The sequence below is a fragment of the Genypterus blacodes genome, unplaced genomic scaffold, assembly GCF_046128005.1.
Source record: "Genypterus blacodes isolate CSIRO-AG114 ecotype Tasmania unplaced genomic scaffold, CSIRO-AGI_Gbla_v1 ptg000112l_1, whole genome shotgun sequence".
In the NCBI taxonomy this organism is placed as follows: Eukaryota; Metazoa; Chordata; class Actinopteri; order Ophidiiformes; family Ophidiidae; genus Genypterus; species Genypterus blacodes.
In genome coordinates this window covers 2988356-3013283 of record NW_027466916.1, presented here as the reverse complement: position 1 = coordinate 3013283, position 24928 = coordinate 2988356, and the positions used below count along the sequence as shown (strand labels likewise).

The following is a 24928-nucleotide window of genomic DNA, read 5'->3' as shown; positions in this document are numbered from 1 at the left end:
TTCAGTCCTGACACTGCTGCCTCTTACACACACTTTCTGTCAGCAGACACAGGGCCTTTGAATCCTTCCTGGTTTGTGGGTAGACGACCTGGGTACAGTCTGTTCACTCACATTCACAGTCATTTGCAAACATGTAATTCAGAGAACGTTATTGTGTATTCTCCCCGCTGCTAATTCAACCACCCACTTGTTGCTCGAATATGAAATGGAAACTAGGACGAGAGAGGCTGAATGTAGCAGCCTAACCCTGCTGCACAATACAACATTGTGGAGTTTGCTCGGTGCTTCATAAACAGGCTCAGTATAAACAGGAAGCCACACGGCGTCATGACTGTCGCCTTTGATATCTCCAGGAAGACCACAGAAGAAGTGCACTGAGTTTTTGTCACACTCTGCAAAGCACGATCATGCGCTATTGGGTAATGGAAAATAAAAGCAAAGGCGAAAACAAAATGACAACAAAGAAACTGGGTTAATCCAGTGAGAACAATCACTGTGCCTCGTTCCAAACCGTCCGAAAAGGTTCAGCGTGACCTGAAAGAACGGAGATCGACTCATCCTGTTAGTTTGAAGAAGGAAGTCCTCAGGCTTCACATATGCTTATGTGTTTGGCACCCTGTCCTGTGTTCTGACGATGAAGCAGTTGGAAGCTTTAGTTAGAAACTGTCTGGACTTGCAGTGTTGCCATGTTGTCAAGCAATAAACAGTAAAACTCCATTGCTTGGTGCCAGTTTTCAGTTGTGTATCTGGATGTCATGGAAAGCATTTGCATGTTGAACATGTCAGAATGAGTTATGAAAAGGTGTACATTTATGTTATTTACAAACACCCTTGGAGTCAAGAGGGAAATCAAAACATTTTTTTTTGAAGCAAACATTTTACATGACCGCGCACATACAGTTATAGGATATTTTATACATCTTTTATACACAAGAGAGGGCAAAGGAGAGAGAGAGAGAGGGAAAGAAGGAAGGCTGTATCATCATTATTATTGTTGTTGTTAAACTCTTAACGTTGATCCTGAGGTAAAATAGGCAATATGAGGTACAAGTAGATTGAAATTGAAATGGCTGCTGGAGGTTGTGAGAACATGGCACAGTAGTGTGGGCGCAGAGTCCAGGATGGCATCAGTGATGTTGATGCGATGATGTCATAGGGTAAGATACAGTTTTCACAGGATGATGTCAAACAGCAATGTAGGCTAGTACAAATCGCATCATAGGCTGTAGTGGAGAGAGAAACAAAAACACACAAACAAAGAGAGGAAATCCCACCCACAGACTCCCGACACAACCCTGCAGTCGTACAACCCCGCATTCACACAACCAGCCACTGTTTAAGAATTAGATAGGTCCCTGAGGTCCAGAATGCGGCCTTTAAAATAAAATTCACTCAAGATTAATAGGTGTGTTTATTTTGTGGCTGTAACAGTCATTACGTAAAGTTGAAGACGATCAGCATGTAGAAAAGCTCTGATTAGGACAGTGGCTTCAATGGCTTGACTGTTTTTTTGTTTACACTATAATATGTCTCTATCTGGCAGCTTTCCTGCAGTTAAGTCTGAATGAAAGGTTAGACTTATGAGCCTTGTCTCGGCTTTCATTACTGAGATTTACCGCTAGCTGCCAGCAGTGTCTGCACTGCTTTATTAAATCAGCACTTGACCCTGCTGTTCCGCCTGATTAATTGTTTGAAATAGGCAGAGAAAAAGACGTTTCCACTCTGATACATCTCTCTGATTGTGTTTAGCATGGCAATCCAGACACAGACACAGAAGGTAAATTCTGCAGAGTGCAATCAGATGAGTGTGTTGCAGAGTCACTGCACTGAGTCCTATCACGCTGTAATGTTCTGCCAACCAGACAACTCTTCTGGGAAGTGACAGTCAGAGCTTTCCAGGTCCAGACGGTAAATATTTATCTCATTTCACTGTCATAACTGAATACAAAACAACGACAAAGTTTGTAATGCGGCTTCATAAATGTAGCTTTTTAACAGATAGTCGGGTTTGCATTGACTTGGTGAAGTGGAAAATTGGTTTTCTTTCCGAAAGTAATGGCTGAATCACAGCATGGAGACATTTCTTGCAAGGGAGCTGTGGCAAGAGGGGTGGAGCCTGAGTGCCCAGGCAGGAAAATTACCCAAACGCTTTCCCAGACAGAAATCGAAATGGAATCCAGCCGAAATTGGTGACAAAATATGTGCTGAACACAGGTGGAAATGTCATCACAATGGACTTAAATGTAGCTCTTATGTAGTCCTTAAATGGACTTAAATGTAGCTAAGGCAGTTGTTCATAATACACACAATTCAGTTGAAACAGTAATTAGATATGATATCACACTTAAACTGCACTTTGGTTCCAGTTTGATAAGAAGCTCTATGACTAAATTTCGGAACATATACGAACAGGCTGTATCTCCACTGGCACCACAGCAGTGTGTACATGCATTTGGGGACAGGGTCTAACCAGTGAACAAGCCAGGGGAGACTAAATAATCATAATCTCTCTCAAATGTCTGTACTTGCTGAACTACTTGTCTTATGCATGCAATAAATATATACACGGAATTTAAGTGGACTGGCTACAGTAAATGTTGTATGTGTATATCATTATTATGAGTATGTATTCAAATAAGGGGTCAACTCTAGCATTAATGCGTCATTACAAACTACACTGGAACTATGAACCGCTCGGCTCGGCTGGATTGATCAGGTTCCCCTGGCGACATCATGTGATTGCCCCCCCCGCCGCCGCCCCCCTGAGGAAGCAGTGGGAGGGGCTGAGGCAGTGGGAGGGGCGGTGGCGCGAGGGATCGGAACCTAGCGCTGATGTGTCTCCAGCGTGGCACTGTCGCTTAGGGGCGGACGCGAGAAGACGGCGAGCTCTCAGTGGGAGAAACCAAACACACACACGGACTCACGGACTCTTATGTAACCCGCGGACGGATCTAGGGATTCATATCAGCGAATAAACGTTGGACCTTTGTATATTTCTCGCCGAGCCCGGAGACAGCGTTGAAACCGAGAGAGAGACTCAACCCCGGTCCTTTACGTCCTGACATGGACACAGGAATTGTCCCCGAAAAGAAAAGGTAATGCTAGTTAGCAGGCTACACCATTGCTGCTACATTCTTTTTGGGCAACTTTGGTTCTCCCGGTTTGTGTTATTCTGTTGTTACTCCGAGGCTTCAGTAAGTCGCAGTGTCTCAAGGTTTACTCGGAAGTTGCGCGTTTACTTTGATACAATGCCCCGTTAGTGTTAGCATGCGAGCTAGTCAGCGGCTAAGTTAGCTAGCTGCTCCGACGGGCAAACTGACAGCCAGCTAGCTTGTTTCCTACTTGACGCTCGTGCTTTTGTCTCTCAGCAAACCGCGTTGTTGTGTTTGTTTATGCATTGGAAACAAGATTGAACGCTTTCTACCATTGTAGGGTAATAATAGCGTTAGTTAGTATACACTGGGACGAGCATTTTGCGTCTTTTGTCTGTTTTCTAATGGCTGAATGTTTTGTCGTGCAGAAGTATTGTAACAGTCAATCAGCCTCATCTCTAGTGTCCTATTAAAAGGACAACATGTGGACTCTTAAGATAAATACTTTTTGGATGTAAATTATAGGCTAGAGATCGCGAAAAAGCTACCAGAGCTCTTGTGAGTAGTCCCGGTGTGAGGAAATGGTGCTGTGCTGGTGTGTGTGTGTGTGTGGTATCTGATGAAATATTTACCGTCTAGTGAAAGCTGCCTCTGCTTTGGTTTCCTTTCTTGTTAATCCGTACTTGCAAAGTTCATAACAAGGAAACTCAGCCTTCACACAACTCACAAGGCTGCGAGGAAAATGTTATTTATCTACCAAATTGATTTGACGTCATTGATATCTGCACCAATTCAACAAAGCTAACTTGTTGCTACTGAATTAGTCTATTCCAAATACCTGAATCACATAACATGGAGGTTTTTTCTGCATAAACAGAAGCAAGCAGACCGTCAGTTAGGAACAGGAAGACATAAACCTGTTTGATTAGGCTCCAGTGTGACAGGAAAGACTCACAAACGGTTTGAGAGAGACATTAAAAGTGACCACCAGGCCTCTCAAACATGAGTAGAACACAAAATAACAAGTTTAAATGGTCTTTGTCTGACAAACACAATAACCAAACATTATTAATTTCAATGATTCATTGGTGATGACAACCTGAATTGATATCCGCCCCTCTACCAAACATATTAAGCAGAGCTATTAGACGAGCATGGCTGAATCTACATTTGTTATGGCTGCTAGTTTACTGTCATTGGCTTCGTCCTTGAATCTGGTGGTGTTGTTCAATCTACCACTGACAGTTGATCAGAGACTCTGATGATGTGCGTTACTTGACAAGAGTGCCTCACAATCTGGCACAAATCTTCCTAAACAGGACATAGAGACATGAAGTCATGCATACTGCTATTGTTGCCTGAACAGTAGGGGCTTTAATTTATACCAGTGTTGGATTATACTTGGTTTCATGTGTTTTTGCGAGTATTCCATGACTACAAATGATAACAAGTTTAGAGACTTTTGAAATTTGAAAATGATAGAATTCTTTTCAGGAACATAAACACAGAATGTAGTAAACTAAGTGTCCTGCTGATCCTTGCTTTTTTGTCTTGGTTTAGTGTTGCTTTTGTTCAGATGAAGAGAAGCTGTCTGCATAGTTAGGCAGTGCAACATTTGAGAGATTAGACTTGTGATAAAGGGAGGTCATCTTGGAACAACAGCGAGTAAGCAGGGTTGTAAAAGTGGACCAAAGAATCAAAGCCGTGTATGTAACCAAAGATTCTTCCACGGTGAATTCCACAGCTCAGAGTGTCCCTGTGGATCACACACACTCATTTAAATCACTGTATCAGGCTCCAGTCTGACGTGGCCTTGACAGAAAGCACAGCATATGACACACTCCAGCTGTTAATCTGGCCTCCGTCCCGCATAGACCACGAGACTTTTCTACTTTTTATTACCAAAACAAAAGCTTATTTAGACATTTGTTATAGTTACTGGTTCATGGAAGGGCTCACACTTTCTTTTAGGTGATAAATGACATTTATTGTGTTTTTGCCTGTGGCCTCTCTGGGTGTCATCCTGCAAACCAGACCGTGTCCAATCTATCAAGCAATTGGCGTTAATCTATAACGTTTCCTGATGCCTTTCTGAATTGCTGCCGTTCACCAGTTATTGTGTGCCTTCTCTTGGCGAGCAGACAGGTCTTTGGAGCGTGAAATCACACTGTATGGAGGTTATGTAGTAAAGCTCTATGTGCTGTGACATGACTTCCTCATAACAGGAAGGTTCTAGATTTAACTCCAGGAATTTGTTGATATACGAAGTTATGTGCATGCTGAAAGCCGCTCTCTTATATTGCTTTAGGTTTGAATGTGTGTTTCTCATCTCTGAGCACCTTGTATCCGTCTATAGCCCTGTGATTGCCCACCTGCTGCTGAAACCCTGTTTGTGTTTGTGTTTTGCTCCCTGCTGTATTGATCCAAATCATCATTGAACCTTTCTAATATCCAGAGTGTTTCTAAGCTCTATACTTGTTGTAAGATGAGTCCAGTATCTACTCTTCTTTGGCCTACATACATTTAAAGACTTTCAGCTCTCTTCTATATGTGCCGTCACAACCGCTCTTTGTGCTCCAGGTCTTTAATTGATTGGATTGATGCAGCGGTGGCTGCCGGCGCTCGTGAGGCGCCTCGGTCCTATTTCTTTCTCAGCTCTTAATCACCAGGACTTGACGTCAGTGGGAGCGGCAGAGTGTGGAGCAATTCACTGCCTGGTAATTTACTGGTCGACCTGAATGATGCACAAGTGTCCCTTGTTTGCCGGCTGGTTAGAACGTGTTCACTCGGAGCAGGCGCTCGTCTAAGGCACTAATGAGTTAATAATGTGTGCTGCAGGTTTGCTTTGACCTGTTTATCGAATGACAGCGTCAAATGTTTCATTTCAGTCTATCCATAAGTATTGATGATTTTTAGTGACCTGTTTGTAATCATGACCAGGAGTTCCCATGGAGACGAGGCTGTCAACAAGCGTTTACTCTGCAGACTGATGACATGTCGGTGGCTCCAGGGCAGGGGTCGGGAAACTATGACTCTTTCTATGACGGCATTTGGCCCGCAGACAGATCTTAGCTGACATTGTTGAACATGCATGCGGCTCTTTCCCGGCTGCCCCCCACATTGCCACATTATAGCCATGAAGTGTTGTGGAGGGAACTATTAGAACCCCACACAAGTAATGTGTTTATAAGTGAAACCCCAACAAAATGACCTTTCATTGACTCACAGTGATGTCCCTCCCTTATGATTGGTTGATCTTCTCACTATCACTCTTGTGTTATCGTGCCTGGAGGCCTGTGCAAACTGTCACCGCTGGTATTTGTGTTTGAGGATACACAGTTACCCAAGTTTACTTTAAACGCTCTACTGGTTCTAGCTTAATTATTTGTTTCGACAATCCTGAATAAAGTTTGACTCCCCCAGTAAAGTGACACATCCGAGGTTACAACTTTTGGTAATAGTAAATGAGAAATTTTACTGCTGCACACGATGAAACCTTCAAAAAAGTGAGGGTAAATATTTAGTTTCCAGCTGTTGATTACATGTTACTGTACTGAACACACACAGACACACACACACACACACACGCACACACCCAGCTGCAGCTGAGGCTCATACTGGGCCTTTGAGCAGCAGAATATCTGAGGGCACAGAGCAGAACCAGCCTGCTGATCATGAGCTCGCGTCTCGGCTGCCTACTCATAAATATTTCAGCTGTTTTGCATTGTTTTGCTGAATATCCTTGTAAGCCGCCGAGGCAGACAGCTGCTCTCTCATTTCACGTCAGATCAACGTGAATTACATAATAGACAACAACCCGGTGTTTACTGAGGCACTGAACGCAACGGACAGATGGGCCAGTCTAGTATCAAAGGTGTGTGTTTCCATCAACATCCTTTTGTTCACGGCAAATGAATCTGTTTAGTGCTCATCGTGATAGAGACTGGAGAGATGTGTAATTAGATTTAAACCAAACAAAGCAGATGTGATTATGTTTAGAGTGAAGCTGTGAGGCATGTGTGTTATGTAATGAGACATGATGGCTTTCTGAATCAAATCAAAGCCATTAACGCAGCGATTTGATCATTTTTATAATGAATTTTGATAGAACACACTTGTTCCTGCAGAGTGAAGGAGAAGTAGTGTGAGGCCTTGTTGACTTCTGGCTCCTCAGACAAAACAAACAAAGACTTTACAGCACCGTCGTCCTCAGCTCACAACCTTGCACGGTGGTGAATCTTGTGTCACAGCGGGAGCCAGAACTCTTGTCTCCGAGTCTGAGTGTGTTGATACGATGCAGAATCGGTTGCATAACGCGGAGATCACCTTCCAATGGCGCCCGGGTATTCTGGCTCCGTCCCCCGTGCGTCCCCTTGTGACCAGCAGAGCCTCGCTCAGAGCTGCAAATGCATCAGCCATCAATTCCAGCCGGGGCTCATTTCACCACCAGGGCTTCCTGAGCGGCACATCCACTCTCCTGTCACATTGTCATTTTGGAGGCGTCTGAGGTCGCTGTAAATAACAGCAGGAAGATGAAACCGTTGAGTCGCCGTTGTTTCCTGATATCCTCTGTAAACACGCGGTCGCTTATAAAAGTAAAACATTGACGTTTATGCACTTTGTATTATGTTTTCCTTGTGTCCAGGTCTCTGCTTAGCTCCTTTATTGTGACATTAGTTCAATCGGACAGATTGTTAATAGGATTGGATTAATAGGATAAATGCCTGAGCTGTGTGACTATGATGTAATGTGTGTGTGTACAGTAAATACATACATACGACTGTGCCTCTGATCTAATAACGGCGGGGGTGTTTGGCTCTGTGTTACCTTTCCCCTCTATGTAGAGCTGTTGAGCCAGGCTCATAAATGTCAGGGTGATTTGTGGCGCCCGCTGTCTTGGCTGTGTACCAACAGAGCAGACAGGAGGAGAATCCATGCGACCCGGCTCCTTCCTCCCGTCCAATCGCTCTGAGAGGGGCCACCGCATTGTTTTTGGTCAGCAGCCAATAAGACGTTTGGAAGCCGTGTATGTATATGAGAGTGTGTGTGTGAGTGGGGTGGGGGTGGCAGACCAGACGGCGGCTGGTCGGCGGGATTGCTTGTTGCAGCCCGCCCGCCGTCATGAGAAGCCAGCGGTTGAGCCGTTGACTCGACGGTCAGAAAGGGAAGGATGCCGGCGGTTGTAGTGTGCCTAGTAGGACCAGTGTGTGTGTGTGACCCTGCATCTGTCTCCCGCAGGGTGAGCTCGGAGCGGAGGAAGGAGAAGTCGAGGGACGCGGCGCGATGCCGGCGTGGGAAGGAGTCAGAGGTGTTCTACGAGCTGGCACAGCAGCTGCCTCTGCCCCACAGCGTCACCTCCAGCCTGGACAAGGCCTCCATCATGAGGCTCACCATGAGCTACCTGCGGATCAGGAAGCTGCTCTGCTCAGGTCAGTGTGTGCTCGCTGGAGGAGAGGATGGAGCTCAGCCATTCTCTCTTTCCTCTTCCTCGTCTGGATTAGCAGTATATGTAATAATAACAGGACATTTATAGGTTTAAATGTAATATAAACCTCAGTTGGAGCGAGCTGATGGGAAATGTGACCAGATTACAATGTTTCATTTTGGCAGCTCCCAGGGTAAGGAGAGAATAATGGAGCCATGGGAGCAAAGATAAGAGCGTAATGACGGTGACAGTGAAGTCGACCGCAGAGGCCGATAGCTAAACGCTGAGTCCGCAGATATAGATCCTCTGCAGTCGTGTGTAGGTGCAGAGTTTGTCTCCCACATGTTGCAGTGCCATGTGAACATGACCACGATGTTTGAGTGGAATGTTAATGACCTGTGCCTGATTTATGGACTCCTGACTTGATGCTCCCTCCTCTTTGATCTCCCTCTCTACTGTATGAAGCAGATGAGCCTGCGGCGGTGAAGGTGAAGGAGACGGAGCTGGACGTCCAGGTGAACAGCTCCTACCTGAAAGCTCTGGAGGGGTTCCTCATGGTGCTGAGTGAGGACGGAGATATGATCTACATCTCTGAGAACGTCAACAAGTGCCTCGGCCTGCCACAGGTTGGTCTGATTGGCCTCTGTAACTCCACACTAAAGTGATCCACAGAGTGTAAGAGAGGGTTAAAGGTGTTTATAAGGCCTCAAACTCTGCTAACTTTAACAAAGGTGTAGATATCTGACCTGATCTGTTAAGCTGGGTTGTTAACGCCACATGGTCGGTGTCACAGAGCAGTGAACTAGACCTGTAGAATGTGACACACACGTGATTGATATGCACTGAGCTCTGGTATGAACTCGTGGGGGGGATTCACACTCTGCTCTCACTCTGTCCTCTGCAGTTTGACCTGACAGGACACAGTGTGTTTGACTACACACACCCCTGCGACCAGGAGGAGCTCAGGGAGATGCTGGTTTACAAAACAGGTGAGGGGCAACAACAGGGAGGACAACACGCTGACCAGCCGGGGACGCGCGCGTGCGGATACGCGTGTGTGCCCTGACTCGGCTCATTCGGACTCGTCGAATCTGTCAGAACAGGTTCTTATTTTTCCACTAAAGCCCTGAGGTCCTGGTGAGTGTGACACTTCACCGCTGGCCCAGGTCCCGCTTTGCTTTAACAGCGCAAATCTGACCCAGTTTCTGTATTTACTTTGAAACATCTCCACAGAGGACATTTGGGTAGAAGCCTGATGCTATCAGCTAACTGCTGCTGACACCACTTCCTTCATCATTACATTCATTGCAGCACAAACATCTTCCCTTGTGCTGTCTTATTTCTTATTTCCATGAATGCAAACCTCAGCAGTTAAGAGTTGTTTCTCCCTGTGTGCTTTCAGGATCCAAGAAGGCCAAGGATCCAAACACAGAGCGCAGCTTCTTCCTGCGGATGAAATGCACGCTGACCAGCCGGGGACGCACGGTCAACGTCAAGTCGGCCACGTGGAAGGTAGGCGTCACCAGAGTCATGTAGGTGGGATCTGTGTCCCACTTCCACCCCAACCATCCATGGTGTTCATTTGCTCCCAATGCTCACAGGCTCACTGCAGCGTGTATGTGTGCTCTGTCCCCAGGTGCTCCACTGTACAGGTCAAATGCATGTTTATGAAGGCCTGGCCCAGGAGACCCCCGGCCCCCCGGAGTCCCCCGTGCCCTACCTGGTGCTGATCTGTGACCCCATCCCGCACCCCTCCAACATCGAGGCCCCACTGGACACAAAGACCTTCCTCAGCCGCCACACCATGGACATGAAGTTCACATATTGTGATGAGAGGTGAGAGGCGTGTCCTGAGTGCAGAGCAGCTCCGTCCACCGGCCTCAGGCGGGGTGCAGTTATTTTCCATTGATGGATAAAAACAAAGCGTTCACTAGCACAGTCTGCTAGAGCCGCCCAGTGGTCAGCAGAGGTACTACACTGCTTTGACTCATACTTTCTTTGTTTCTTCTCCAGGATCACTGAGCTCATGGGTTATGATCCAGAGGACCTGCTGAATCGTTCTGTGTATGAGTATTACCATGCACTGGACTCTGAGCATCTCACCAAGACTCACCACAACTGTAAGCACCGGCTCAAACTGCAGCCACTCTGACTGACTGAACAATAAACCCAGAACTAGAGGCGCTATTGTTGCATAACCTTTAGCCACATGACTACAAACCTAATTCTACCCCTTTTCTTCCTCTTTGGTTGTAGTATTTGCCAAGGGGCAGGTCAGCACAGGCCAGTACCGCATGTTGGCCAAGAGAGGAGGCTTTGTGTGGGTGGAGACCCAGGCCACTGTTATCTACAACAACAAGAACTCCCAGCCACAGTGTGTGGTCTGTGTCAACTTTGTGCTCAGGTAATATTAACACACTCATATGAATTATTGGCTGTATTTTCAGAAGAGAGTGATATTCTAGTTTCCTTTGTGTTCTTACAAATGGCCCAAGATGGCTAATAAAGCTGAGCCGTGTCTCGTCTCTGCTACAGTGGCATCCAGGAGGGGACACTCCTCTTATCTCTGGCACAAACGATGGACGAGAAGCCAACAAAACAGCAGCAGGAGGAGGAGGAGGAGGAGGAGGAAATGGAGAGCTGCGAGGTGGACGAGTCTCCAGCTCTGCCAAAGGAGGAGAAGAGCCTGGAACTGGACGTGATCAAGCTGTTCACTCAGGCAGCCTCTACCCAGCCACTGGCCAGTCTGTACGACAAGTTTAAGGAGGAGCCCGAGGCCCTCACACTGCTGGCCCCCGCAGCCGGAGACACCATCATCACCCTGGACTTCAGCTGCCCTGGTATGAAGCTACACACACACACACACACACACACACACACACACGCGCACGCACGCACGCACGCACGCACGCACGCACGCACGCACGCACGCACACAGACAGACTCAGTTTGTACAGTCAGAGGTGCTCATTCTGATTCGCTAAGTGTTTACATCCAGGTTGGTCTTTCTGTCCTCTGCTGCAGATTCGGACATGCAGCTGCTGAAGGACGTCCCTCTCTACAACGACGTCATGCTGCCCTCCACCAGTGACAAGCTGGCCCTGCCTCTCTCTCCTCTGCCACCCAGCGAGCCACCCAACGCTTCTGGGGATTCAAAAGCTGAAACCACCACCACACCCATCAGGCAGCGCACCCCCGGGGTAAGAACCCATGAGATCCAGAGGCGACACGCATCGCAAGGTCGTGCTCTAATAAAAATCACTGCTGACCGCCTGCCTCTCTGCCCTTTAGGCCGACAGTGGAATAGACTTCTGCTTCCCCATGGACTCAGACATGAGCTCAGATTTCAAACTAGACTTGGTTGAGAAGCTGTTTGCCATTGATACACAACCCAGGACGCCATTCGACACACAGGTATGTGACGGCTCAGACGACTGTACTGAGGACATCCTTGATCTCATTCCTCATTCACTCATTGGATCTTTGTCTGCGCCTCAAAGGCAACGGAAGGCTTGGACCTTGACATGTTTGCTCCCTACATCCCCATGGACGATGACTTCCAGCTGCGCAGCCTGACATCGGAGGAGCCCATGTCGTGTGGATCGCTCACATCTATTGAAAGCTCTCCTGCTCACAGCACACAGGAGGTGCACAGCTCCTATCCCAGCTCTCCATTCAGCGGACAAAGCAGTCGCGCAGCATCGCCGGCCCTGGCGCCGCCCGAGTCGGTGGTTGCTCCCAATCCGGCCGCAATGATCGCTAAGAGGTAAAGTCCGTGTCAAGAAAACCTTACTGCATTTCCTGCGGCAGATCTAATTTAGGTTGCTAAGCGCCACTGTTACTGTGTTGCAGGGTGTCACAGTTAAACAAAGAAGCGTCACTCAGGACCTTGGCAGCGCAGAACCTACAGCGCAAAAGAAAACTGTCTGAAATTCTTGGACAGGTGAGTCATCAACAGCCAGACACTGTTCACACATCAGGCTTCACATCTACACATGCAGGGTTTGAGCCTCTGATGTTTTCCCTAGGGAGTATTGCTCAACGACCAACAAGAGCAGGAGAAGAAGTTGAAGGTCTCCAAGTCAGCGGCACCGGCTGCAGTCTCCCATCGGACCATACTTCTACTGCCCACAGGTGAAGTAACCCATTGTCCCGACAACGCTTTACATCTTTCAGCAGAGCTCTGAAGAAGTACAGTGCTGATCTGTGTATTCATGTCTTTCAGATTGGGCGAGTCGTCTGCTGGGCAGCACGTCAGAGAGCAGCTCCCTCTTCGCCTTGCCGCACCTCACCCGCGATGACTGCGAGGTCAACGCCCCCCTGCAGGGCCGGCAGTACCTCCTGCAGGGAGAGGAGCTGCTGCGTGCTCTGGACCATGTTAACTGAGTCCATGCTTAGTCTGCTCACTGCTGGACTAGACTGGACACTACAGTTTCTCCCCAACGTTGTCAGTCCCTCTCCAATGCCCCGCCCCTTATTTATGTATCTGTATGAGTCTGACCTTAGTTTGGCTGCCGTTTGTGCACTTCATGTGATATCTGCAGCATTCCACCGTACAAACACCATAGCAGTGTCTTGGGTTTTGGTGCAAGGGATTCAGGCATCAGGAGATGCACTTGTTTTTGTTCCTCTCTCCTCTGGAGGGTCTCAGCACACAGCGCCTCTACAGACGACCTTTTTCCAGCGGGTCACCACTCAGTCTGGCGCAACTGCCAGCAGTGTATTGTAAGCTTAAGTCGCACAATTTATATTTTCTTAAAAAGAAAACTATTACCAGCAATATATATTAAGCCTTTTTAAAAGTAGTTTTAATGGGATTTGAACTATTTTATTTTCCTCATACTTGTATGTTGTAGTACTTGTACTTAACAAATGTGTTTAGTCCACAATTGTAAACTTATTGTTTAAACCTAAAGTGGTTTGAATGTTCTCTCCATTGAATAGTTATAAGTCTGAGGTAAATACATTGAATTGTGTAGCAGTCCAGTACATGTCACTTTAATACATTACTGTAAGTGTGTTACTGTACATAGACCAGGGAAACGTTTGTTTTCACATTATTGCTTCACAGTTTGGATCCATGCACTCAAATTGGAAATTGAGAGCAATTGTTTTAACTTTTTGTTTTGGCTTAATGGTAAATTGGCATTTTGTTAAAGATGAAGTGGATTCCTGTTTAGATTCTTACTGTGTGTGACCTGCTCCAAGCAGTCTGTTTAAAATAGCCAGAGTTTCAAAATTTCATATTTTACTTGTGTGCTCATTGTCACCATAGTAGTGTTTGTGAGTTGCTCAGTTAATGGTAGTCAGTATAATACCATTGATCCATGCCATATTGTTGGGTCTCTCATGCTTCTTGTTGCTGTCTAACATTAAATGGCTTTATTAATATGTGCTCCGTATTTCATTTGCTTAGAGTTTGCTAACAATACACTTGGGCTGCAGAAGCACAAACATCACAATAATCTGTTTTCCCAACTTTAATAAAGATAGACAAAGCATGACTATAAATTAGGACTGGTCAACAATTACAATTTGTAATCGCATAATTTGCTGCGATTAATGGCATTGTTTTTCAAGAAATTCAATAATGAATTCAAAAGTAGGATATTGCAGTACTTTTTTTGAAAGTACTGCAATACGAACAAATGCAATCAAATTTGGTTAAAAAACACTAAAGTAGGTAAATAGTTGTTTTTAACTGCCGTGGGGCAGGGTTTCTACATTGGGTGTGTTTGACTATTTCTGAATATGCTGTTTAATTGTTTAGTAGTAGTAGTAGTAGTTATTCACATTGAAATTTAGTAATGTAGTAACATTGTTATTGTAGCTGGTCGCACCATGAGTAAGAATGTGTGCGCTTTGAATGACGTCCTTGCCTGCCACGCATCAGTTAATAAAAGAACTGTAAATTCGAATGCTTAAATCGCTACCACGCGATTAAGAGGGAGAAAAAATGAAAATAAATCTTACTGCGCAACTCTACTGCGCATACCCGGAAATTTGTTTTGTGACAGTTTTCTAACAATTGTCGTGTGGCATGCAAGCAAATTATTCACAGCACACACAACAATATTACTCTAAATAACTACAGCTAAATGTTTATAAAATCAACTACTGCTACTTAACTAGTTGTAAACAGAATATTAACAAAACAATCAGAAATAGTAAGATTTATAAATATACTTTGATCCCAAACTTGGAAAACGTTCAACACACTTAACTTAGAGACAATTTATTTACTTAGTTTAGTGTTTGCAACCAAACGTTATTGCACTTTTGTTCATATTGCAGTACTTTTGAAATAAAAGTGCACAATACACTACTTCTGAATTCATTCTAGCCATAATGTATAGTCATGCTTTGTTTATCGTTTGCAGAGTTGGAAAAAAGAATTATTGTTCTGTAGCCCGACTGTATTAACCCTTTCATGCACGATGTCCATCTGAGTGTAGTCCGCTGTAGTGGACATTGCGCGTCAGTGACTACAATTCATGCAAGAATTTTTCTTCTTGAAAATGTTTCATCTACAGTAACTTTTTAGGGTATAAATAAATGTTTTCACATTTTATTAGAATAAATTAATTTTAATTTATGTATGTTGTAATGTTTATATCAAAAAAAGTATCATTTTATTCATTGATTTGTTAAATACACACGTTTTCTGTTTCTGTTCCTCAGATGCACAATGTTCACTTAAGTGGACATTTTAGTAACTCCTTAAATAATTGGTGTAAAAAATAAAATAAAGATTTATTTGTTTTTTTTATCCCTAAAGATAAATAAAAAGACTTGGGGAAAAAAATCCTGACTGGGGCTTTCATAATTCGTGCATGAAAGGGTTAACTGAATACTTTCAGTAAATGAAATACTGAACATATTTCAATAAAGCCAGTAAAGAAGCATGAGACCCAACAACTACTACAACTACAACTAAGCAACTCCCAAACGCTACTAGCATCAGGGCTGTGTTACATTACATTACATTACATTACATTACATTACGATCATTTGGCAGACGCTTTTATCCAAAGCGACTTACATTACATTACCACCCTTCGCAGAGGGGGGAGCAATTTAGGGTTCGGTGCCTTGCTCAGGGGCACCTCGGCAGGGGCTCGAACCGGCGACCCTCCAGTTCTTTCTCCTCTGCTCTTCTCCTTATACACCAACGTCTGCACCTGCAGTCATCTGTCGCTCCAGCTCCTGAAGTTTGCGGAAGACACCTCCCTCATTGGACTCATCTCTGATGGGGACGAGTCCGCCTACAGGCGGGAGATTAATCAGCTGGTGAAATGGTGCAGGCAGAACAATCTGGAGCTTAATGCTCTGAACACGAAAGAGATGGTTGTGGATTTCCGACTCAACGCAGCCGGGCCCGCCATGATTGTGTGACTCCCCAGACACTGTGAAGTCCTTTTAATTCCTGTGATCCATCATCTCCCAGGACCTCAATTGGGAGCTCAACATCAGCTCCCCCACCAAAAAAGACAGAGGATGTTCTTCCTGCGGCAGCTGAACAAGTTCAGCCTGCCAAAGACAATGATGGTGCACTTCTACTCTTCCATCATTGAGTCCATCCTCACCTCCTCTACACAATCTGGTTCACACACAAGTAAAATATGAATTTTTGAAACTCTGGCTTTTTTAATCAGACTGCTTAGAGCAGGTCACACACAGCAAGAATCTAGAAGAACAGGAATCCACTTCATCTTTTAACAAAATGCCAATTTCCCAATAAGCAAAAACAAAAACTTACAACAATTGCTCTCAATTTCCAATTTGAGTGCATGGATCCAAACTGTGAAGCAATAATGCTAAAACAAACGTTTCCCAAAGTATTTACCTCAGACTCATAACTATTACATGGAGAGAACATTCAACCCACTTTAGGTTTAACAATAAGTTTATAATTGTGGACTAAACACATTTGTTTAGTGCAAGTACTACAATAAACAAGTATGAGGAAAAACGTACTGCAATACGAACAGAATTGCAATAACATATGCGATAATAACACGTCAACTTGCCCAGCCCTACTGTAAATGTTTTTTCGAAACCTTAGAAAACCAAAGTTGTCTCTGTGGAGCTACGATTAACTTAACAGAATAAATAATGTAACTGTCGTCTTGAGGCATTGATCACCACATGATGAGTTGTAATGAGAGTTGTGTTTACCATAAGACCTTTTCTTTCCCTCATTTTTATTAACACACTTCTGACAGCCCAGTGGCAGTCACTTATTTTCCACAGTGTCCTACATGAAGTAGTGGCTGCCCGTCATGCAGCAGTGAGCGTTCACTCTGTGCACTCTGGGGCCATTTGCAGTCGCAGCAGCTCTCGTCCCCTCTGCACCACCATGGTGAGGCTGTCGCTGCTGCGCACCACCTTGTAGATCTCCTCCGACGTGTGCACCTTCACCCCGTTGATCTCCACCACCACGTCTCCGGGTTGCATGCCGGCTCTGAACGGCACAAACCAGGGAAATAAAATCCACAATTTGTGAATCTGTCTGTCGCCGCTCGACTGATCACAAGCTTCAGCCCACACATCTGTAAAGGTGCTGACCTGTTTGCCGGAGAGCCCATCATGACCATGTTGATCAGGATGCCGTGAGCCACGTCCGGGAACATCGGGTCTCTCAGCTTTAGCTCGGCAATTATACTGGAGTGAGATGACAGACACACAAAACGCGTCAAATCTGATGGTAAGATATTGTGCAGCTTCGCCACAAGACCTCATGACTTCTAAGCATTGACCTCTGTGTCAGCGTCAGCATCATCACACCGATGTACCGCCGCTTAGGCTCCGAGTCACCGGACCTTGAACCTTGGAAAATGTGAAGAAAACAGACACACACAGTCACAGAAATGTTCCGGCTTTATGCTTAAGCAGAGAATTTCAAGCTCAACATGCCACAGAAACATCTCAACCTGTGAATATTGCAATTTCTCGGGTGTAAAATAGTTTAATTTCTATAAACAACACCTCGCGGACCTCATGCTTACTCTGCTTTTTAGCTGCTTGATCGAGGAAGAGTCTTAAGCTGTCGGACGGGATGGCAAAAGAGATCCCTGCTGTGACCTTCATGGTGTTTATCCCAATGACCTCTCCATCCTGACAGGAGAAGAGGTGAGTTTCATCATGTTAATAAAGTCACAAAAGACAAATCTGTTCATAAAAAAACATTGCTTTGTAGTGAGACCTTCTTTCATGCAACATTAAGAGCTGGACATGAGTCACAAACCCTGGGAATGCCCCGTCTGTCCACATGCAGCATTCCACACACGCCAAAACGGGTTCAGTGGCTTTTGAATGTGACGATGAACATGCAAACAGATTTAGTGACTCACCAGATTAATCAGAGGACCTCCAGAATTACCAAACTGTAAAACAAAAACAAGTTGCATAAATGATCTTTGACTGCATCACACACACACACACACACACACACACACACACACACACACACACGCATCGAAGTAAACAGCACTCACATCAATGGCTGCATCTGTCTGGATGTAGTCCATGTTGCTGTGCGACAGGCCGATCTCCTTGCTGCCTCTTTGTACCGAGCTCACGATTCCCGATGTGATAGTGTTCCGTAAAGCAAACGGGCTTCCCATGGCAACCACAAACTCACCCTGTCGAATGTCAGACGACCGGCCGATAGGAAGCGTGGGCAGAGGATGCTGCAATGTCAGAGAAGACCAATCAACAAGTTGGGTCAAAGCAGCAAAACCACAATGGGAAGTTAACTACAGGCTCCAGTTCAGCAGCAGGAGGAATCAAAGGTCCTCGCCTTGGCATTGATTTTGATGGTGGCGATGTCGGCCACCGGATCCACGTCTTGCACCGTGGCGTGGTACATCTCTCCATTTGTCAGCTTCACACGCACAGCTCTCTTGTTAGCCACGACGTGAGCGTTTGTGACGATGAGGCCGTCACTGCTGACGATGAAACCAGAGCCGTTGGAAACCGGAACTTCCTGTCCAGAAAATCGGTGCCTTTGGAAGAGTTAGAGCCAAAATCAGTTAGACCACAGGATCATTTATGAGTGCATGTTCTGTTAGTTTGGATGTGATCACTATGTTGATTGAAGACATCACTCTTGTTTGATGGCTTCATTATTGTTGACTTAAGTGAGCTTGAGAGTTTTGTACATTGGAAGCAGCACATTAGAAAGTATGTGAGCATGCACTTGGATTTCGTGTTTTCTGATTAAACAACACAAAGGGAAGTTACAAAATCTGTTTGCTGAAGGAGGCAGGATGTGCTGCCACCATGAGATTACTTTTGTAAGACACACAGATGATTATCTGGACATTTGATATGATAAGAAATCTGACACTTGTATAACATGACAAAATACAACAGTTAGACTGAGTCATGGCTGAAACTCTCACCTGCCCATTATTTCCAAGGAAACCACGGCTGGAGTGGATTTTTCCACCACGTCTGCAATAAAGTTATACTTATACCGGGGGCTGTCCGGTTTGTACGGAGCGGCGCAGCGGGCTGACGGCACAAACCGTCTGGGCACCGAGCCTCCGTCCTCCGGCTGCTCCTCGGCGGTCTGACGGTGCAGCAGCGCCGCGCCGCAGAGCCCCAAACCCGCCGAGAGCGACCGGAGCAGTGCCGCGGAGGAGCGGCCGCCACCGTCCCGGTCACCGCCTCCGTCCCAACCCGGTACTCTCTGCTCCAGGCGGCTGTGCGCGGCTCCGGTTCGCTCACATACCGGAGCACTGGACACCTGTTCCGCAGCCCCGAGTCTGCGGCTCAGTCCCCGCAGGTGCGCCCTCCTCAGCGCAGAGACTAAACACTTACTAACTTGCGTTGCTGCCATGTTGCATCACTTGTCCGACTCCACTCCGGGAGTTTGACAAACAACACTTTGTATTAGAGTTTGATAGTTTTAAAGGCGGTCCGCTTTGTATCGAAGGTTAAAGTCTCATTCCACGTATAAATAAACACGCGACACTGCTGATATTTGCCAGATATTCTGATGTTTTCCACAGCAGATAGACAACAGACGCGAGAATAACATGAGCTCTACCGGAAGTTTACGAGAGACTTTCTTCTTCTCCGTAAAAATCTACATCTTCAGAACGCATTGACGCCATCTACTGGTAAAATATGGATATAGCGTCAACATTTTCTAATGAAAGAAAAACGTGTATTATCTCATACAACTTATCTATATACTAAAAAATATATGTTTTATTTATGTTTATGCAGCCTAAATGACTAATAATACGGTCATAAACTGCCAAAACTGAGAAAGATACGGTATTTCCGTGTCGAACGCGAGGCGGAAATGTCCTACGCAATGTACCCGTACTCTACTTACGGAAGTGACGTTACTAAAGAAGGCGGTAACTACAAATTTGAAACGAGTGCTCGAGGAGCATTGACTTTAGCGTCATGCTCGAATGGATTATAATCGAATTGTTTTCCTAAAATAGAAGCATGACGTCGCATCCAGCGTTTTTGCGACACACAGCGGCACCGATGGAGTCTCCCGCTAAAGTGTTCGCCAAGCTGAAATCCAGAGTTGAGAAAGAAGCCATGTTTGCTAAGCCTGGGAGGATAACGAACAACAACACACAGCGTCATGCGAGGGACGTCCACGGGTCAGGGAGGAGGACGGAGAGCACCTGGATGATGGAGGACAAGGAGAACAAGGAGGACCGGGGGCTCAGTGTGTGTCCGTGCGACGCGGAGGCTTTGACGCTCTCCCCCATAGCGACGCCGCAGAAGAGCCTCGGCTGCGGGTACGAGGACCTGAGCGCCATGTCGCCACGGAAACTCCTCAACATCACCAACGAGTTCACACCGAGGAAGAGGGCCCCACTGGAGTCCACAGCCGCGTCTCGACCCCCGGGGAGGCAGATCAACGGCGTCCCCGGCGTCTGCAGGATGATCGAGCGAACCCCAACAAAGCTGGGGGAGGGTGTGTGTGCGGGGAGTGTGTCAGAGCATCGACCCCCTCTGGACCAGCTGATGTCTCCGGCTAAGGTGTTTTCATCCATGAAGGAGAAGATAAGGAAGAGGAAGTGGGAGCTGGACAGCGAACCCACCCGAGAGAGAAACAACTTCACATCTTTGAATACGGATAATGACGTCAAAGTGGAGGATTTGTTGATGAATCCCTTTGTCACACCACAGGTCCCCATTAAAAAGCAAAGTGAGATGACTTCCTGCTGCTTCTTCCCTCACTTCCTCCACTCAGATATCGCCATGACACCTCTGCTCTTGTTTTGAACAGGATGTCATCTTCCTCCTGTGTCCCCCACCAAGATGTTTGGTTACCTGTGGGAGAGGAAGAGGCAGCAACCGGAGGGTCAGAAGGTCAGCAGCAGCACCAGAGGACTCCACCATGCAGGTTAGTGTCAGCGTGCACACGTTTGAAGTAAGTAAGGAAGTAAAGTTAAGATGAGTCCATACCTGTGTCTCTGTAGGTCACAGGCCTTGTTTCCCAGACGACCCAGCAACCACAACATTCAGTGAAGAGCAGCCAGAGAACATCACGCCTGATAGTTTGGCAGAAAGCGTCACGCCAGCCAGCAGATCCACGTTTGAGGCGGCCGACAGCCAATCAGACAACTCCCCCAGCGGTGCCCAGCGAGTCCCGGTGGTCCTGTCTCAGCCCGTCCTGCTCGTGGACCCGCTGGTGCTCAACTCGCCGCAGATCTCAATCCCCAACAAACGAAAGGCCGTCGCGTACATGGACAACAAGAGGCCCGTGGCGGCGACGTACCTCAGTGTGAGTGGAGCTGTTACATCAACCTGACCTACATTATGAAGGGGAGACGTAAACAAATGTTTACATCATGCTTCGTCTTCCTTCTGGTTTGGCAGGAGAGCAAGATTTATCTGAGAAACTGGTCTGTGGAGAGCAGCAGGAAGGGTCTGTACGTGGACGGCATCCACAGGTGACTCATCGCTCTTTAAACCGCGTCGTTGTGAGTCCTTGTTGGCGTTTGAGGTGAGCTGATGTGTCTTGTTTGGCGTGCAGGGATGACGGCATCGCTTGGCACAGTAACATCATCGCAGAGAGGGTGACTGGGTCTACGCTCAAGACCGTCTCTGGCAGGATCTACGTCTTGGTCGGCAAGATGAACGCGGGCGTTCAGTCAGAGTTTCCAAAGTGGTTTTTGAGGAAGTTTACTCAGGGTTTCCCTCCAGACTGGAAAACGCTTTATGAGACGTTTCTGTCCGGGGCAGGAAAGTAAGAAAGTTTCAGTTTTCCATCATTTGAGTGTCGATTTACAAAAACCATACTGATGTTTACTCACAACCTACATTTCCTTCAGATGTAGTGATGCCAGCAAGGAGGCGAAGAGAAGCAACAAGAGGGGACCCGTCAGGTCCAGGACGGTCTCAGAGACGCCTGACTCTAAACCCTGCAGGCAGAGAGCCGCCCGTAAGTATCACACAGGCCTGAAGCGTGAGGGACACACTGAGCCGGACGCCGTTACGGTCAGAGTAAAGTATCTCTTTCTCTCCTCATCTCCAGCTGATTCCTGTCCTCCTTCCACCTCCTCCGCAAAAGTGTCTCGTAGCGGTCGAGTGATCAAGCCGCCTCTGGAGTACTGGAAAGGAGGCCGAGTGATGCTGGACGCCCACATGAACGTCACCATCCACGAATGTTACGATACCTCCTTCTGTAAGCCTGTAAGACAAAAGTTGATTACTCGTCTCATTCGTCTCTTTGCTTGAACACGGCCTGAGTGTGATTATGGTTGGTTTCTTTATAACACAGGAGGTCACAACAACCGTCTCCACCCGGATGACAAACAAACCGGTCAGAGTGTTGCTGCCCTGCGGTGAAGGTAAAGACATTTGCACTTTGCTGGTCGTTGTCATGGTGACAGAACCTCCAGTCTGACCTCTGTTGTGTTTGCAGACCGTGAGGAGCCATCAGGACCACGGAGGAGGGTCAAGGCCCCGCAGCACAAATGGAACCAGACCAAGGACATCCCCGGCAGGAAACCCTCCAAGCCCTCCGGTCCAAATGTGCGTCTGGAGCCGGTCCTGGCCCACGACCTCAGCAGCCCTGAGCAGCAGTGCAGCCAGGGCCCGAGGTCCAGGCAGAGGGGCGTGGTCCCACAGAGTCGTCCTGAGTCAAACTCAAGGAAACAGATGCATGAAGCCAACAGGTCCTCAGCCAGGCTGGCAGAGAAACGGGCCGTGTCTTCAGCCACAGAATCGCCCACAACAGGCAGCCAAGAGTCCGACTTAGACTCGTCTGTTAAGAGGAAGAAGACGCACAGGAAGAGACAAGCCAAGACGCAGCCTCTGTCCATGCAGCCGCTAGAGTCCCCAGAGGACGGCAGGAGGAGACAGAGGAGCAGGACAGCTGCTGCACAGACCAAACACAAGCAGAGAAAATGTGCCACAACGTCTCCACCTCCTCCTCCTACAGAGACGAAGGCTAAACCCAGCAAGAAACACGACAAGAGCAGGAACACAGGGACTCGGTGGGGGAGGGACGAAGACGAGTGGACGGAGGGAGAGCTGAGGAAGCTGCACAAGTACGTTTCACACTCACACACAACAGCAAACCTGCGGAATTGGTGTCACAGCTAACACCTGTGTGTGTGTGTGTGTGTGTGTGTGTGTGTGTGTGTGTGTGTGTGTGTGTGTGTGTGTGTGTGTGTGTGTGTGTGTGTGTGTGTGTGTGTGTGTGTGTGTGTGTGTGTGTGTGCGTGTGCGTGTGTGTGCGCGCGCTCTCTCTCTCTCTCTCCAGGGCGGTGACCTCCTACCCCAAGCACATGACTGATTACTGGGCGAATGTGGCCATGGTGGTGGGGACTCGGTCAGCAGAGGAGTGCCACGTGCAGCACACGTCTCAGCAGGGGGCCCAGGTGAGCCCCGGCAAACGGGCCAACAAGCCCAGAAAGGCGCCGACAGCAGCAAAAGCTCCAGGTACAGTTTGAGTGTTTGTATCCTGAGCATCTTAAAGCCTCAGAGGAACTCCAGAGTTCACTTTCAAGTCCACCTGCTTGGTTGCAGATCATCCCGTCATATCTGCTCGAGTGGGAACCCTGAAGAGGAAGCAGCAGGTGCGTCAGTTCCTGGAGGCCATGCCCAAGGACGACATGGGCGACGTGTTCAGCTCGGCGCACATGCAGAGCAAACGCTTTGAGGTACGGCTGCTGGCTCGCTCGCTCTGCAAAGCTCAGGGTCCAGACCGTATAATGACAGGCGCTCTCTTTGGCACAGCTCCCCTCCATGTGTCCCAGCGACGACCAGGACTTTGCGCTGTCAGACCAGGAGCCTCTGTCCCCCTCGTCGGTGGGCTTCCCTGAGGCGAAGACCCCTCGGTGTCTCCACATCACCCCCGGCATGATGGGGTCCCCCAGCAGGTGAGCCTTCGCCTTCACTGTGGGAGGTTTGACTTTGGTAAACAAGTACATGTCTCATGGTTAATCGTCGTCAATGCTGTGCAGGAACAACGATGACAAGTACATCTTTCAACTCCAGAGGAGGATGAAGAAGAGTCAGTTCAAAGTCTGCAAACAAGCTCCACCCATAAAGGTCATAGTTCATGTCTGAGATGATTGTAGATCAAAAGCACACCTGAGTTACACGGACAATTGTATGTAACGATTTCATTTTCCATCTTTCAGAACTTCACACCGACTCCGTCTATCAAACGATCGCTGAAGAGATGCGGTGAAACAGGTGGGTTCACCATCATCTTCATCAAATTGGTCTTTACTGTTCTATCGCTCAGTTTGTTTGAGAAGCTGAAGCATTCTGTCACACAGTAATCAATCAAGCAGCTCTGATTTGAATGCTTTTGTATGTGAAGTGAATCGTGTTAACAAAACCAATGTCTTCTTCTTCTCTTCTTACCAGAGACCGACACCTTCCTCATACGAGAGATGTTCCCCGAGAAGGATGGCGTGCTGTCTGACAGTGGAGAGGAAGAGGACTTTTACTTCTCAGACAATGACTGACTGTTACCTCCTGAAATGAGAAATTAAATGAAATCTAATGAGGCAAACTGGACGAACACAGAGGCCACAGCGCTTTAACCCTTCCTCTTCACGTGTGAACGCTCTGATTTTTAAGTTTTCTCTGTAAATTCATTATTTTCAGGGGCTTCAGTCTGATTGTTAGGAGTTATTAAAGTGCTTTCATTTTTGTATATTATGTAATGTGGAGTGAACATTTATCCTTTACTTTTCCTTCAGTTAAGTGTTTACCTACGTTTACCTTTGACAGTAAAAACGGCTGACCTCCAGCTGTTCAGTTACTTGTCAAAAAAAACAAGCTTTCCTGAACACAACCTTAGCAGTTGTCTGGATTTCTGGATCAATCTTTTTCTCTGAAATGGTGCAGTAAAAGTCCTTATCAGTAACTACGGGAAATAGAAACAGCCCCTGAAAGTGCAAACATC

At 46.9% G+C, this 24928-nt stretch overlaps 3 protein-coding genes across 5 annotated transcripts; 2 read left to right on the top strand and 1 right to left on the bottom strand.

Moving 5' to 3' along the window:
* Positions 1–2811: 2811 nt before the first annotated feature.
* hif1aa (hypoxia inducible factor 1 subunit alpha a) lies at positions 2812–13908 on the top strand. Of its 3 annotated transcripts, none has more exons than XM_076161583.1 (15): positions 2812–3095; positions 8331–8521; positions 8983–9143; positions 9422–9506; positions 9920–10029; positions 10154–10353; positions 10531–10637; positions 10774–10921; positions 11053–11357; positions 11542–11717; positions 11809–11931; positions 12018–12283; positions 12370–12460; positions 12546–12651; positions 12743–13908. In XM_076161583.1, exons 1-15 carry the CDS (start codon positions 3064–3066, stop codon positions 12901–12903), a joined length of 2262 nt encoding a protein of 753 aa, XP_076017698.1. In that variant the 5' UTR covers positions 2812–3063; the 3' UTR covers positions 12904–13908. The 3 variants fall into 3 exon arrangements, with proteins under 3 accessions (XP_076017698.1, XP_076017700.1, XP_076017699.1); XM_076161584.1 differs by having other exon boundaries at positions 2813–3095; positions 8986–9143; XM_076161585.1 differs by lacking the exon at positions 8331–8521.
* A 2232-nt stretch (positions 13909–16140) lies between these two features.
* LOC143009566 (serine protease HTRA2, mitochondrial-like) lies at positions 16141–19581 on the bottom strand. Its single transcript, XM_076161587.1, has 8 exons — positions 18924–19581; positions 18320–18524; positions 18015–18209; positions 17871–17903; positions 17526–17634; positions 17277–17346; positions 17086–17181; positions 16141–16981 (listed from the first exon to the last, which is right to left on the bottom strand). The coding sequence occupies exons 1-8, from the start codon at positions 19361–19363 to the stop codon at positions 16816–16818; spliced, it is 1314 nt and encodes a 437-aa protein (XP_076017702.1). The 5' UTR covers positions 19364–19581; the 3' UTR covers positions 16141–16815.
* A 136-nt stretch (positions 19582–19717) lies between these two features.
* On the top strand, positions 19718–24684 carry mis18bp1 (MIS18 binding protein 1). The gene is made up of 15 exons (XM_076161582.1): positions 19718–20704; positions 20786–20902; positions 20979–21283; positions 21379–21452; positions 21536–21748; positions 21834–21943; positions 22037–22194; positions 22283–22352; positions 22427–23054; positions 23270–23448; positions 23536–23669; positions 23746–23888; positions 23973–24060; positions 24153–24207; positions 24385–24684. The coding sequence occupies exons 1-15, from the start codon at positions 19987–19989 to the stop codon at positions 24483–24485; spliced, it is 3093 nt and encodes a 1030-aa protein (XP_076017697.1). The 5' UTR covers positions 19718–19986; the 3' UTR covers positions 24486–24684.
* Positions 24685–24928: the final 244 nt, after the last annotated feature.

Excerpts from the sequence above, each read along its gene's own strand:
- hif1aa (XM_076161583.1), top strand. The coding sequence starts at position 3,064 with ATGGACACAGGAATTGTCCCCGAAAAGAAAAG. Across the intron at positions 12,284-12,369 it reads GCCGCAATGATCGCTAAGAG|GGTGTCACAGTTAAACAAAG; the intron begins GTAAAGTCCGTG and ends ACTGTGTTGCAG. Across the intron at positions 12,461-12,545 it reads TGTCTGAAATTCTTGGACAG|GGAGTATTGCTCAACGACCA; the intron begins GTGAGTCATCAA and ends TGTTTTCCCTAG.
- LOC143009566 (XM_076161587.1), bottom strand. The coding sequence starts at position 19,363 with ATGGCAGCAACGCAAGTTAGTAAGTGTTTAGTCTCTGCGCTGAGGAGG. Across the intron at positions 18,525-18,923 it reads TCCTTGGAAATAATGGGCAG|GCACCGATTTTCTGGACAGG; the intron begins GTGAGAGTTTCA and ends ACTCTTCCAAAG. Across the intron at positions 17,635-17,870 it reads GAGGTCCTCTGATTAATCTG|GATGGAGAGGTCATTGGGAT; the intron begins GTGAGTCACTAA and ends TTCTCCTGTCAG.
- mis18bp1 (XM_076161582.1), top strand. The coding sequence starts at position 19,987 with ATGACGTCGCATCCAGCGTTTTTGCGACACACAGCGGCACCGATGGAG. Across the intron at positions 21,944-22,036 it reads CTGCAGGCAGAGAGCCGCCC|CTGATTCCTGTCCTCCTTCC; the intron begins GTAAGTATCACA and ends CCTCATCTCCAG. Across the intron at positions 23,889-23,972 it reads ATGATGGGGTCCCCCAGCAG|GAACAACGATGACAAGTACA; the intron begins GTGAGCCTTCGC and ends AATGCTGTGCAG.